The following is a 15258-nucleotide window of genomic DNA, read 5'->3' as shown; positions in this document are numbered from 1 at the left end:
AGAACCTAGACTCTGGCGCTCGAAACAACGCCTCCAACGGCGATTCGTCCCTCATGGGAAGCGATGCAGAAGCTTTTAGCTCCTCTTTGGCTGCTTTTTTGACCTGCAGCCCGCGCCGATCGCCAAGCCAGCCTCCCGATCTGGTCTCACACCCACGACTCTGATTCTCATTCTCTTTCTCTCCCGACACCCATGTATCAGAAATGGGTCTGATGACCATGCAGTTCGGGCTAGACACAAATCTTCCCCAGGCGTTTGACGCTCTGCGAAAGCTTGCCTTGCACCCCTGACCAGGCTCTCTTGGCAACTCAAAGATTGGCCATTCTCATTAGCCATCGACTTCTTGATGGCACCGCATCAGGAATCTCAGAAGCGGGGACCGGTTTCTTTGAGTTGTTCTTCCCCCGCTTTTGTTTGGACTGATAATCTGAGTTGGCAAGGCAGGGCGCGAGCGAGCTACCTGACAGGAGCTTTGGGCACAAAGATCTGAGCACCCCCAAACCCCCGAGCTCCTTCGTCCCATGTCGTCATCTAGCTCAAAGCTCTGGTCAATTGATAGTAGTAGTCAGGTGTTTTGGCACCGCAACTTCGGCACATAATCGACTAGTCGCGAATCGTGGGGCTGGGAATGTGAAATCATTCTGACCGTCTTTCAGAACAGTGCGATACTACCCACCGTGAGCGTGGACTTCGACGGGTCGTCTTGGTTTTGACCTGTCATCTGTTGAAAGGATTAACTAGACATACCGGACGTTGGTCCTGTCATTTCTCTCCCGCCGTGGCTTTCTTGCGTGCCTGGTCGCCAAGCTTCTGAAGCCGTTGTGAGACTGAGACATCAGTCTTCCCCCCAGACATCGAGCGGCGCTGAAGATGGCGAACGATGCTCTCCATGAAGATGATAAGCACCATCCGTGAGTACAATGGATTCCCTTTGGTCGAAGCAAAGGCGATGCTGACATGCGCGACAGCTATCTCTCAGGCAACTTTGCCCCAATCCAGTCATGTCTTCCGTTGACAGCATGCTCGTATGAGGGCACGATACCAGTTGACCTCGCAGGAGGCCAGTATGTTCGCAATGGCGGTAACCCCCTCACTAATGACGACCCAACTCGAGCTGCGCATTGGTTTGACGGCGACGGCATGCTCAGCGGGGTCCTCTTTCGGCGCGTGGGCGAGAAGCAGACCCAAATCCAGCCCGAGTTCGTGAATCAGTATTTGTTGACGGACGTCTACTGTTACGCCAAAGAGAGCAAGTCTCTACGTCGACCCGTTCTGCCCAGCATTGCGACGCTCGTAAACCCAGCCCTCAGCATGTTCCGCATCATTTTTGAGGTTTTTCGGACCATATTCCTGGTACTCCTGTCACGACTCCCTGGGACTGGGCGATCGATCAAGAAGATCAGCGTCGCGAATACCAGTGTGCTTTTCCATAACGGTCGCGCGCTGGCAACATGCGAAAGCGGGCCGCCTTTGAGATTTGCTCTGCCGAGCCTCGAGACCATCGGCTGGTTCAATGGACGAGTTGCTGAAAACGAGCCGAGGAGTACCAGCGAAAGCGGTTTTGGAGGAACCGGTGCCACGTCCTTCATGAAGGAATGGACTACCGCCCACCCGCGCGTTGATCCAGTCACAAAGGAGCTCATTACCTTCCACTCAACCTTCATCAAGCCCTTTGTGCGGTACTCTGTCGTTCCTCCAACATCGTCGAAACTAGCAACACGCCAGGCCATGTTCGATGTGGCAGTTCCCGGAGTTGAGTCGCCAAAGATGATGCACGACTTTGGTGTGTCCCGGCGGCACACCGTCATCATGGACCTCCCGCTTTCGCTCGACCCGATGAACCTGATCCGTGGTGTCGCCAGCTTGTCATACGATTCCGCAGGCAAGTCGCGGTTTGGTATATTCCCCCGGCATCAACCTGACGCGGTCCAATGGTTTGAGACCAATCCATGCACTATCTTCCACACTGCGAATTGCTGGGACTCGGTATCGGCACCAACTGATCTCAATGGGCCGACAATGTCAGTCAACTTGATTGCTTGCCGGCTCACTTCCGCATCTTTAGTCTTCAGCGCAGGCAATCTCCCTACACCAGAAGTGAAGCCGGTCCCGCCTGAGTATGCAGAGGAAGAGCAGTGTCGGCTGTACTACTACAACTTCCCCCTGTCAGGCATCCCCGGCGTCCAGTTCAACATCCGACATCAATGGGCTTTGTCGGCTATCTCACTCGAGTTTCCCACTGTATCACCGGAGTACTCGACGCAGGAGGCTCGTTACGTGTACGGTTGCTCGACTGGAGAGGCCTCCTACACCGTCGCGCTTGGCAAAGCGGCCAAGATTGACCATTTGGCCAAGGTCGACGTCCGTACGCTGATCAACCGAGGAATTGCGAACCCTCCACAACCAGTCAAAGGCTGTGTTGACACACGCAATGTGACTCAGGTTCTGGAGAGTAAGGACCCGAAAGACCCAATCAAGCTGTTCAAGATGCCCGAGGGTTGGTATGCCCAGGAGCCACGCTTTGTAGCTCGATCGCAGCCGCAGACGGAGGACGACGGGTGGTTGTTGACTTACGTCTTTGACGAATCACAACTTGACAGCAAGGGGGTCTGTCGCCCTAACGCCGCGAGCGAGCTTTGGATAATCGACGCTAAGGAAATGAAGAGTGTGGTTGCAAGAATAAAGCTACCACAGCGTGTGCCATACGGATTGCATGGTACCTGGTTTCGTGAAGACGAAATCAGGTGCCAGATACCTTTTGAAAGAGTGCGTACCGTTCATAATGACGAACAGGAGATGGAAGCATTCCAGGAAGATGGGGATGACAGCGACGATGAGCTCATGGGCCTGCTGGCGTTGGATTCTTTGATACCATAGCATTTGTGACCACAAGCATCTAGCTAGGTCCCTCATATTTGGCGATAAAAGTAGTAATGAAAGCCGATGATTTGTTTCTTTCTCAAAACAGGGGACGTCGAGCTTGGCTGCTCAACTTGGCTGACCTTCAGAATGGCGTCGAAGTATTCTCGAGACTCCTTGGACAAGGACTTGAGGCCACGGGTTCCGATGAGAAGCGGAGACGCATACATGGACATCCAACTGCTCATGGGATTATACCGCGTAGGCGCCGGCGTCCGACGCGAGTAGGTTCGGCACTCCGAGGGGTGCTCTCACCTCTCTGGCATAGCCTTCGCGGCGGCCATGACGGGCGAGGACGCTGGCCACCCGATGGACTCATCTTGTCGGGGCAAATGTAACATACACATGGGTATCGGAGTGTAGATTTAAGCAGCGTGTGGGCTGCATTCCGGAAAGTAGAGGATTCGAGTTGTAATCATGAACCACCTCAGCCTTGGCCGTGCCATAGACTGATTTTGGCTGCGCTATATTAGCGACGAAGGGGAGTGTCGACAACGGATATCCAACCTGTATTGCATACCCACATTGACGCTTGCTGGGAAACGTCTGTTGTCCATCTGATTGTTACTAGGTGAAAATCATCAGAAGGCGAACTTATCCCTGGTAGCCTGGCAAGCGCCATAGCTACATTGTCGAAGTGTTTGGACGAGACGCCCCCTCGATCCACATAGGTTACCAATGGTGTTCGAACCATGGTGTTCGTGGTGCTTGCTCGAGACAACGTCCCGCACCAGCTGGAAATGTCGCGGAGGCAGAGGTCTTTTCCGTCTACCAACCACCTCAGGCACCTTGAGGTATCCGTAGGTAGAATTCATTTGCCTTACCCACCCGTTGGTCCCTCCCCCGCATTCGCTAGATGGCGCACCCACAGGGGCTTGAAAGGCTGAACCAGGCGACATGTTGTGTGCCCGGGAGCCCTGAAACCAGCGCAGCCAGCGAAGGGAGGCCTGGGCCTATGTGTCTAGGGTGGACCACCTCTCAGGGCCATAAGCTCCCGTCTTCCCCTCCCCTACGCAGTACGGCACAACATGCCGCCAACAGCGCTTATAGTTATGCTTAAGCAAGACTTGCCATGCCTGGTCTGGCGCTCCATGTTTCTCTGCTCGCTCCGAAGCCGCGGAACCCACCCCATGCCGCCGCTGGCTGCAAATCCCGCTCCTCAATCAAACGTTGAGGCTCCCGCCCAATGTCGTCAATCTCAACGACAGTCGTTCCTCAAGCTGTCCAGCAGTTCTCGTTACGATATCTCCCGATAGCAAATGTTGGGCGCAGGGAAATGGTGATGCCCAGACATTTGGTGAGCGCCGAGCAATGACCCCGCAGGGCAGTGCTGGACGGCTGCGATTATCATTGAAGGGATGGGGAGCGTTCGGCATCCAGAATTCGTCTTCTGGCCTCCGAGACCGTGATGTGCGTGGAGAACACCCGATGCGCCCGTCACGTTCCGGCAAGGGAGGCCGATTTGTTGGTGTCGAGTGGATTATTCTCCCCGCGTTTCGTGACCGAGATCCATTCTCCTCATCCGGCCCCGGCATGCAATGGGCCCATGGTTCATGTCCTGCATTTTATTGATAATTTACTTTCGACGTGTTTTCATGTTCCCATTCCCAGTAGCTGGGCGATACTTTAGCGAGGATTGGCAAAAGGTTGGCAACATGGAGGAACCCCACACCTGTCATCTCGCGGCAGACAGATCTAAGCTCCGGGATGGGACCGGATTGGCGTAAAACTATGGGGGGATTAAGCTTAGCAAATGCCAAATGGGGTTGCAGCACGTGCGGATTGGGCGTCTGAATACGTGGCTGTTTGCCAGCCATCTCCCAAACGTGCTTTCGTATCTCGATTCTTCTCGTTGTCAACGACCTCTGGTATGGCGAGGCATGTTTTTGTCCGGCTTGCCGCACGAGCCTGTCATGCAGTCCTCAAGTCGCCGGACAGCATTTAATGTCTGCTCGAAGAAGGTTTGATCTTCTGTAATTTTCTCGACGATGTTGCTGTGAGTATTAGTTTGTTGAGATGTAACAAGGCAAGTCGACGCGAGAGCATGGATCTGATGCAGCAACTATTGCAGGAAAGCCCCGGTTGGTGTCGTTTAGGATATCTCGCTGAGCCTGCAAAGTTGCGTCCGGTAGTATCAACTGGTGCGTGACCAAGAAATCGGTGTCCGCTGGAATTGCTTCCTCAGGCCACTGGGACTTCCCGATAGTTTCAGCACCTCGTTCGTGACCAAAGTGGGCGGTAAAGTAGCAAACGGAAAAGCAAGAATGGGCAGGATGCTTGTCGGAGCCCACATATGAGCTTCGTGGCTCAAAGTATGCATGACGATTCGATGATAACAGGTTATATCGCCGGAACAGCGGTCATGTGCCAAATGCTGCAGGGCTGATACGATGATACGCGACCCGTTCTGTTTGATATTTCACCTCTAGGAAGAGATACGCGCAGATAGCCGAATGGTGGAACAGAAAATCCTGGGTTGCGGGAGAATGCAAGTTGCTATGGACTGCGAGTGCCAGAGAAATGCAGGTTGCCAGGTGCGTGCTTCAGGCGGGCGGAATGTACGAGAAGACGAAGGCTCAAGCGAAGCCAAGCGGATGGGCTGGAAGCGCGATAAAGGTCAGCAATCCATCACGCCTGTGACCGGTGTAGGGGCGGCTGGGATGTCGGGGTTGCGCCGTGCTCACCTACCATTCCTGGTTGGCGAGCATGTGGATGCAGGATTGCGCGATTGGCTGCCGACGTCGACGGAGGGAAGTCAGAATCCTTCCACATCACGGTGATGGACTGATGAACAGGGCTCCTCCCTCCATCAGGCGCCAAACGTTTTCCATGTTGGTTTGCGAGAGCTTTTAGACAAGCTTAGTGTTTCGCGTGTTTGATGGCTGGAAAGAGAAAAGCAGATTCCCACCGATGCTTGGATGCTGGAAGCGTGCAATGATGGCATGGCCGGGTGCTCGCGGATTTCGACACGGAGTAGAGCAGTTGCAGGGGCACGAGTGAGAGCCCAAACGGAAATAGAAATCAAGGCATCGAATTTCTTGGTATGATGTCGTCCAATCCAGGCGTTGTCTGTCAGAGGAGACGGCGAGCGAAGGTGAGGGGACGAGGAGCTTGGCGCAGCAGTTCGGTTTGGCGTGCCTGAGGTGAGTGTGAATTGGCTTTGCAGGGGCCGCATGGAAAGCCCGACTTATCTGAACAGTTGCAGTGGGGGAAAGAGTGTCATCTGATGTGATGTAGCCTTGGTAGGATTTCAATATGAAGGGATACCTGCATCGGATAGAGGAAGGAATATCCGCAGATAAGCGGGAGCGAGCAAAGCAAGAGCAGGTGCACTTCTTTCACAGTGAGTGAGTACTGTCGCAATTACAGCAGGAGCAGTCGGTTGGTGCTGTGGTGCTGTGGTGCCTGCCTTCCCTCAGTGGTTCCTTCTTGCTTCTCTTCGCGTCTGGAATGGAAGGTAAAGGTGGTGGGTGGGGCTAACGGCGCTAGTGTTTCTCGCCAAGAGCCGCTGCTGGAAACCGCAGTGAATTACCTGGGTAGATAGAGGTTTACCGATGCTTCACCTCACCTGAGGCACCTACCTAGGTAGGGTTTGATGTATTGGTTGTACTTGGGCATGTAGACAGCAGTAGCAGCAATCAGTAGCCAGGTATCTCTTTGTGTACCTATTCCGTAGTAGATATCCTGAGTATCCCGTCTGGTCTCCCCTCGCCTCTTCCATCGTCCGTACCTTTTACTGCTTGTGCCTGTCGTTGATAGCTGCGTTTGGACGAAGTGCGTGCACTGCCACTCTCGTCGCCCCTATCAGCAGGCCAGCGCCGTCCGTCCCCCTAGCGGTTCCGCCCCTCGTGATTGGGCGGCCGGTTTCCTCCTTCCCTGATGACGACGACCAGCCCGCTCTCGGCGGACATCGGTGCTCCTTGGCGGCGCCGCTGTGAGCTCCACACCCGGCCTCCCTACGAGTGGACAGTGACCGATCGATGTTCCCCGGAACACGACAGGAGCGGACAGCACAGCGGGCACGCCAGGAAAAGACAAGACGACGAGACTGAGACCAGTGCAAAGGCATTTGGCCACTGGTCTGGTGCTTGTAGGGGCTGTGACGGCGATGCGTCACTGCGTTTCTCGCCATTCGACTGCACTGCAGGGGCTGGACTGCGCTGTTTCCACTGTTCCGCTGTCCACGAGACCGCTGGGGAAGGCAGGGAAACAGGGCGCAGACGACGATGACTGGAGGACGCATGTTCTTGGCAACATCTCACCCTTTCCACTTTGCGCTCCCGCTCCGTGTTAGTGCCTGTTTCCCCCAGCTGATGATGCCCTGTGGCACCAGGCGAAACACCCGCCACCAAGCCGACTGGAAGGCAGTTACGTGTAGTGTTGTTGCTGGTGTCTTCCTTCCATCGCCGCTTCCCTGTTGGATTTGGCAGTCTCGCTGTTGCGCTTTCCTGCAACGCAATACTTCCAGCAATTGGAAAGAAAGAAGGAAGCGACCACCAACCAGGAAGGCACCTGCCCCGTTTGTTCATTCTTGCCATTGTGTAGTGTCCCTTCCCAAGTTCAACTTGCTGCCGCCACCAGCCACAGGCAGGGCAAGGTGCGATTCCTCACCCAGCCCAGCATCTGCCTTGTTTTTCTCCCCTAAGGTTGACTTTCCTCGCCTCATCTTGCCGTCCACGAGGCCCTGCTACTCTACATCGGATTCATCCAACGCAATCCGTGCCTCTTCCCAAGCACATCAACAAGCATCCAACCAGAACCCCTGCCAATCGCCAAGCTACCCACCACAGGTTCGTTCGTTCGTTATTCGTCGTCGTCGCTGCGTTAGACGTGTCTTCCCTGTCTTCCATGGAACAGGTACCTTACATGCCATCATCCCACGCCGCCCATCCCTCCCATCACTTCCCTGGACTCATTCACTAACAGTCGCGCTGCCAGACCGGCACGGAGCGGTAGCCGTACAGAGAGAGAGACAGACACACGTCCACGCCCGCATACGCACCATACTCAATCGACCGACGGATACCTTCCACTGCCTTTCGGTCTTCACTTCTTCGGCCCTACGTTCACTACCAACCCTGGTGCCCCAGCCAGTCCCGTTCGCTCGGCTCCATTTACCTCCCCCGACCGGCCGCCGTTGTCTGTTTCCAGTACTCGCACACCCCCCAAACACCCAAGAACCAAGACCCCGACGGAAGGGACCTGGCGGATACATCCATCTTCATTCCCAGCTACCACCATCCATACGCTATTCAGCACTTGTTACTTTGAACCTGGCCCGTCTTCCCCTCCCTTGGCACAAGTCCCCTCGCCCGGACCTCAAGTATAACTTGACACCACCCTCCGCCCTTGTTCCACCATTCCTTTCTCTTCTTCTCCTTATCACCACCCCGATCACCCAAGCTCTTCGCTTGCCATTCTCTCGTCAACTCTTCAACAAGGCTTTCGTCTGCTGGGCTTTCACAAAAGCACCAACACCCTTGAATCTCGAGCGCCGTCTTTAGCTGAACTTACCGATATCCGATGGGAGAACCCGAAGCCGTCAGGCATGGTGAACAACACACAGCTGCTGCGGAAGTCAACCCCGAGCAGGACGAGCCACCGTCTATACCGCGGCCCCCGCCCATACCCAACCCCGTCCCTCAACGGCCTGCCCACGCCGCTCCTGCCTCGGACATAGGATTTCTCTGGCAGACCGACCTTGAAAATGGCCTCTCCAAGGCTGAGGCGCAAGCCCGCCTCGACCGTGATGGGCCCAATCGCATCGAGGGTGCCAAGGGCCTCTCCATTTGGGAGATTGTCATGAGACAGATTTCCAACAGTCTGACCCTCGTTCTCGTGATCGTCATGATCCTATCTTTTGCCATTCAAGATTACATTGAAGGCGGCGTTATCACCGCCGTCATTCTTCTGAACATCGTCGTGGGGTGAGTCTTTGCCCCCCTCGTTTTGCTTTCTACCTTGGCATAGCCTGCCTTCTCTTCTGTCCTCTTCTCCCGATGCTTCTGCTGCACACGCGGGTACTTCTTTGACTTGCCTGTTTGGTGGAGTGGCTGCATATTGTGGTTGGTTGAACAGAATACCACTTGCGCCGCCCGTGGGTTGGGTGACACCCCTCCCGGCCACTCGCCCAGAGGGGTGTACAAGGGTGTCGGCGGTGTGGCGCATCCCCTGCCCCTGCCCCTGCCCGTGTCATTCACGTCTCCACCAGCTTCACGTCTACACTCGCCGATTCTTCGAATCTCGCTGCTGACAATCTCGTAGCTTTATTCAGGACTACAATGCCGAGCAGACAATTCAGTCTCTGTACGCGCTGTCCGCCCCGACATGTAAGGTCGTCCGCGACGGTATCGCGGAGACCGTCAAGGCAGATTCACTCGTCAAGGGCGATCTTGTCATGATCGCTGTTGGCGACGTCGTCCCAGCCGATCTCCGTCTTCTCGAGGGTATCAACCTCTCCATCGATGAGGCCCTCTTGACTGGCGAGTCGCTACCCATCAGCAAGCACCCTGAAGCCATCCTCGAGGAGGAGGATATCCCTCTCGGCGACCGCATCAACATGGTCTATTCTGCTACTACCGTCACTCGCGGACGCGCTCGCGGCATCGTCACCACTACCGGCATGGAGACCGAGGTGGGAAAGATTGCCATGATGCTGCGCACAACCCGCAAGCGAGACGAGAACGCCTCTCTGCCCAAGCGCGCTGTTATGCGCTTCAAGGCTGCCATGAAGAGCATCCTGGGTCTTGAGGGCACTCCCCTTCAGGTCAAGCTGAGCAAGTTTGCCCTTCTACTTTTCGGCCTAGCCATTCTGCTTGCCATCATTGTCTTCTCCGTCAGCAAGTTCGACATTGACGATCAGGTCCTCATCTATGGTATTTGCGTCGGAGTGGCCGTTATTCCTGAGTCGCTCATTGCAGTTTTGACCATCACCATGGCTGTTGGTACCAAGGCAATGGCGTCTGGCAACGTTATTGTCCGCAAGCTGTCTTCTCTCGAAGCCGTTGGAGGTGTGACCAACATCTGCTCCGACAAGACTGGTACGCTTACCCAGGGACGCATGGTTACCAGGAAAATCTGGCTGGCCGAAGACACAACTGCCATCATTGAGGGCACTACCGACCCCTATGATCCGACCAGCGGCACGGTTAGATGGCCCGGCTCCGCCGCATCGAGCTCGGCCTCTAGTGGAGCGTCGACCCCGACGGTTGAGAAGACCGACGACACCATCCAGACCTCTTCTATGGGCTCATTTCTCAAGGCTATTGCGCTATGCAACAACGCCTCCGTCACCGATGGCAAGACGGCTACCGACACTGAGTCCATGACCACCGCCACCGAGGTGCCCGTCTCATGGTCCGCTATTGGCGAGCCCACCGAGATCGCTCTCCAGGTCTTCGCCATGCGTTACGGAAAGGGAAAGAACGACCTCGTATCGTCTGAAAAGACGAAGATGCTCTATGAGTTTCCCTTCGACTCCTCGTGCAAGCTCATGAGTGTTGTCTACGGATTCCCTTCGGCCCCTCGCCAAGTATTCACCAAGGGTGCTGTTGAGGTTATGCTGCAGCGCCTGGCTGAGCCGGAAGCTGTCAAGGCCAAGATCGCCGCCAAGGCCGACGAGCTTGCCTCCGAAGGTCTCAGAGTTCTCTGCGTCGCTCACAGGTTCCTCGACAGCGACGACAATGCGAGCGAAAGAAATGAGGCTGAGTGCAAGCTTCGCTTCCTGGGTCTTGCCGGCTTGTACGATCCTCCCCGTGTCGAGACACTTGGCGCTGTGAAGCTTTGCAAGACTGCTGGCATCTCTGTGCATATGGTCACCGGAGATCACATTAAGACTGCAACTGCCATTGCCCACGAAGTCGGCATTCTCACCGGAGGGGAACAGCCGACTGCTGTTATGGCGGCTGGTCAATTCGACGCCCTCAGCAATGAGGAGGTTGATGCTCTTCCCGCTCTTCCCCTCGTCGTCGCCCGCTGCAGCCCACTGACCAAGGTCAGAATGCTCGAGGCGATGCATCGTCGCAAGGCTTACTGTATCATGACTGGTGATGGTGTGAACGACTCCCCCGCTCTCAAAAAGGCGGATGTTGGTATTGCGATGGGCAAGAGAGGCAGTGACGTCTCCAAGGAGGCAGCAGATATGGTTCTCACTGATGACAACTTCTCGTCTATCGTAACTGCCATCAAGGAGGGTCGTCGCTTGTTTGACAACATCCAGAAGGTAGTCGATTTCCTTCCCGTTTTGTGAACTCGGACTAACACGTAGATCAGTTCCTGCTCCATCTCCTGATTTCCAACATTGCCCAGGTCATCCTTCTCTTGATTGGACTGTCTTTCAAGGACCGCAGTGGCACTTCCATCTTCCCCCTCTCCCCCCTGGAGATTCTGTGGGTGAACCTCATTACTTCATCGTTCCTGGCCATTGGTCTGGGTTTGGAGGAGGCGCAACCGGACATTCTTTTGCGCGCACCCCACGACCTCGGCATTGGTGTTTTCACCTGGGATCTGATCCGCGACAAGATGATCTACGGTTTCTACATGGGCTCCTTATGTCTCGCCGCCTTCACCTCCGTTGCTTACGGCCCTGGTGGCGGAGACCTTGGAAGCATGTGCAACGACGGTTACAACGACACCTGCGGTGTTGTCTTCAGAGCTCGCTCCACCGTCTATGCCACCCTGAGCTTCCTGCTCCTGGTCACCTCTTGGGAAGTCAAGCACTTCCAGCGCAGCTTGTTCAACATGAACCCCGAGTTGTGGACCGGTCCGTTTGCTGTTTTCAAGACTGTCTACAAGAACCGCTTCCTCTTCTGGGCTGTCGCTGGTGGTTTCGTATTGACTTTCCCCGTCATCTACTTGCCTGTGGTCAACCGTGCTGTTTTCAAGCATGACATGATCACTTGGGAGTGGGGCATTGTTGTCGCTTGCCTGATCGTGTACATCGCTCTTATTGAGTGCTGGAAGGCCGTGAAGCGCCATCTCGGTCTCGGCATGAACCCCCGCGTTCCTGTCGATCAGGTATAGTCTGCCATCCTAGAATGACAACGGATTCGCTGCAAAGCGAACGGGAGGAAACGGCGAAATGGCTGAACAAAATGGCGCCTTGGTGTCAATCTGACTTGCGGGGTTGGAGCCGGACACAACTCCGGTGCATGGAAATCAGAATTTGGGGCTATTCAACATCAGCCTGACAGGCTTCACGGCTTAGGTTTTCTTTTTCGATTCTTTCAATACTCATTTAAGCAGCAATACCTCGTATCAGTCGGCTGTAGAGTGAATACTCCAGCCATGAGCGGCAATAAAGCGAGCTGAGTTTGATCAGCTCTCACCACCCTTGGCCTTCTCCAGACGCGTGACCATTGCAGAGTGATGTCGGCTAGAAGTGATGCCGTTGTTGTTTATCTAAAGCATGAACCACCACCGTGTTACTGGGAAATGTTCTTTTTGGTGCATACTCAAGCATTTGACGCCCAGCATACCCCGCGGAGAGGGGCTGAATCCTTCAACATCCTTCAAGGCTTCCGACCCGGTCCCTCCCCGTCCCAGCTTCCTATCCCGGCAACTCACATGACCTACACCACGGGTCAAACCGGGGATTGGTGCAAACGCCGGGTTACCGATCATCACTGCCAGATCACGTCAAGGTTCATCCAATGCGTTACGAACCCAATTCCAGAAGACTTTAAATAGAATTCGAGGTCGCGGCGACAAGCCTTCCTCAGTCCTACATGCCTCCACCACCAAGCGACTTCCTTTGAAGAAAGCAACCCGTTGTCCAAAATGAAAGTCCTCATTCTCGGGCTTCCCAGGACAGGAACCCAATGTAGGCTAGCCAATGGCTATTCCCTCCTCTATTTGACGATGGCATGTACTGACTAATCTCTCTCCAGCTCTCGCCGACGCGCTGATCCAGCTCGGCATCAGCCCCGTCTACCACATGCGCGAAGTCGGGGTCAACAACCACCAGGACTTTTGGATCCGCGCCATCGAGGACCACATCCCGCCGTTCTCCCCGTCAGAGCTGAAGAAGGCAATCACTACCACACCCTGGACCCGCGAGCAGTGGGACACCATCCTCGCGCCGTACGAAGCCGTCTCCGACTTCCCGCCCGCGCTCTTCCCCACGGCGCTGGCGGCCGCGTACCCGGACTGCCCCATCATCCTGTCCACGCGCTCGTTCGAGTCCTGGGCGGCGTCGATGCGCGACACCTTGGTTCATGGGTTCGTCAACCGCGATCGGGAGAAGAGGAGCCCGATGGAGGGGTTGGCGGCTGCGTACCACTCTGCATGCTGGGGGGACGACTTTGAGAGGAACGGGAGGGGGTATTGGGAGCGGCACCACGCGGAGGTGAGGTCGTTGGGGGAGGGTGGGAGGCGGTTTTTGGAGTTTCGTCCGGGGGACGGATGGGGACCACTTTGTGAGTTTCTGGGGGTGGATGTGCCTGAGGGTATGCCGTTTCCGAGGAGTGATGATTGGGTTGAGTATAAGATGAAGGTTGAGCGGGAGAAGAGGGAGGGGAAGGTTGACTGAGGTTGCGTGGTGGATTGGAGTTGAACGTTTTGGTTGCAGTAAGAAAAACGCGTATAAATCTTGTTATTCAGCCCCTTATCCCAAGCCGTTTCGGACGCAGAAAAATGCCATCTAAAAATTAACGTATGAAGACTGGTCATCCAATCCGCCCAGAGCCAAGCTGTCGGGTTCATGCATGCCACGCGGACGAGATCTAAGCCTCTCCAAACCCAAAGGGGCGATGCACCACCATGCGCTTAACTGTGAAATAGGCTAACAAAGGCACAGCCTATGGGAAATTCTCCGAGCAGATAGGCGTGGCGGCACGGTGGAGTGAGGGTCTTTTTCAGTGTGGAGGGACAGCGCAGGGTCCAGCTACAATTTTCTATACGCGTACAGATGGCCTCGCTATACGTGTACTCCGTATATGCCCATGGAGACGGTCTGTCACTGGAGATGAATGCGTATGCGTATAAACAACGAAAATGGGAGGGCTTGGCGGGGGTTTGATAAAATACCTACCATCCCGCCTGGATTTGTTGTGAGATTTGGATATTTCAGGATCCAAGTTATTCACACCTTTCCGCTTCACCATCACCGCAACCGCCTGCCGTCCACAGCATCTCTTGCCAACACAGCATCAACATCACCAAACAAACACGAGCGCGGCAGAAAAGACTCCATCATGGAGAAACTTAGAACACTCTTCGACAAGCCCTTCTTCGACCCGCGCCACAAGACCAAGGTCCACATCCTCCAGCTCGTCCTCATGACCACCGCTATCATCCTCACCATTGCGCGTATGGCTATGCCCGTGATCACCACGCGAGCCAACATGATGGCTCTCACCATGGTTCGTCTCAACCCTCGCTACCTTTTTCTCAAGAATATCTAAACGACCGCTGACGCTGGACCAACAAACAGGGCATCAAATCCTTCATCATCATCGGCTACCAGCTCCTCACCGCGCACAAGGAGCGCTTCAAGAAGTGGGCCTCGCTCAAGGCCAACGCAATCCTCAACACGATGGAGATTGTGTTCTGGTTCGTTGCGTTCGGGCTGTTATTCTCGGCGAACACGACGTTTTGCACGGGGGCGAGTTGTGCGCTGAGTTGGATCGTGACGTTGCTTTGCGCGGTGTTGATGTGAGTTTTCGACTGGACTTTCTTCCTTCTGTTGTTCTGTTTGATTGGATTTGGCTGACACGGATGGGGGATGAAGTGTTCTCGCTTTCCAGACGTCGGTCGTCTCGATCAAGGAGTTCCGATACTTCAAGAATTATGGGGTTACGTACGAGACGAATTATCCAAAGGTTTAGACAAGGTCGAAGGAAGATGAACAGGCGGAGTGTTCCATATCATATGGATACAGGGACCAATGGTTGGCATGATTTCCGCTATGGATTACGGCACGTTGAGAGGATAGAAGTCTTGTTGGGACAAGTCGGGACCAAGGCGTTGGGGCGTGTATGGTTCTTTAGATGAGCCTTCGGGATGGGGACGGCCACTTGACGTGAGGAACATCGAATTGATACTAACATACGAATCAACCATTCGCGAATTTCTTCGCGACTTTCCTCCGTGCGTCTTCCTCATGTCTCACTCACCATCTCGGCCTCCAATAGGCGACGTGCCCTAGCCACAACACTCGAAGACCTGGGAACTTCATCGAGTCGCGACATTGAGTCTCGTCTCATTCGACTCGGCGTGGGGGCGGCAGCAACTCAGGGGTAGGATGACGGCGGACGATAGCGGTGACGATAACGAAGACCGACGATAGCGACGACAACGACGAACGACGTCGACGATGAAGACCGACGTTGGCGACTAACT

The 15258-nt window shown here is 55.0% G+C and overlaps 4 protein-coding genes across 4 annotated transcripts; all 4 read left to right on the top strand.

Annotated features, from left to right (window-relative positions):
* Positions 1-870: 870 nt before the first annotated feature.
* Positions 871-2877, top strand: CCD1 (Carotenoid 9,10(9',10')-cleavage dioxygenase 1; the record flags this gene model as incomplete). Its single annotated transcript, XM_037315351.1, has 2 exons — positions 871-911; positions 969-2877. The coding sequence occupies 2 exons, from the start codon at positions 871-873 to the stop codon at positions 2875-2877; spliced, it is 1950 nt and encodes a 649-aa protein (XP_037185173.1).
* A 5565-nt stretch (positions 2878-8442) lies between these two features.
* On the top strand, positions 8443-11940 carry cta3-0 (Calcium-transporting ATPase 3; the record flags this gene model as incomplete). Its single annotated transcript, XM_037315350.1, has 3 exons — positions 8443-8846; positions 9184-11140; positions 11191-11940. 3 exons carry the CDS (start codon positions 8443-8445, stop codon positions 11938-11940), a joined length of 3111 nt encoding a protein of 1036 aa, XP_037186158.1.
* Positions 11941-12696: 756 nt separating this feature from the next.
* On the top strand, positions 12697-13268 carry CGCA056_v000088 (uncharacterized protein; the record flags this gene model as incomplete). Its single annotated transcript, XM_037315349.1, has 3 exons — positions 12697-12739; positions 12807-13191; positions 13265-13268. 3 exons carry the CDS (start codon positions 12697-12699, stop codon positions 13266-13268), a joined length of 432 nt encoding a protein of 143 aa, XP_037186159.1.
* Positions 13269-14111: 843 nt separating this feature from the next.
* On the top strand, positions 14112-14744 carry CGCA056_v000087 (uncharacterized protein; the record flags this gene model as incomplete). Its single annotated transcript, XM_037315348.1, has 3 exons — positions 14112-14279; positions 14351-14571; positions 14648-14744. The coding sequence occupies 3 exons, from the start codon at positions 14112-14114 to the stop codon at positions 14742-14744; spliced, it is 486 nt and encodes a 161-aa protein (XP_037186164.1).
* Positions 14745-15258: the final 514 nt, after the last annotated feature.

Source organism: Colletotrichum aenigma, assembly GCF_013390185.1.
Source record: "Colletotrichum aenigma strain Cg56 chromosome Unknown KSG_Cg56_contig01, whole genome shotgun sequence".
Taxonomy (NCBI): Eukaryota; Fungi; Ascomycota; class Sordariomycetes; order Glomerellales; family Glomerellaceae; genus Colletotrichum; species Colletotrichum aenigma.
This window is presented reverse-complemented; position numbering and strand designations above follow the sequence as displayed.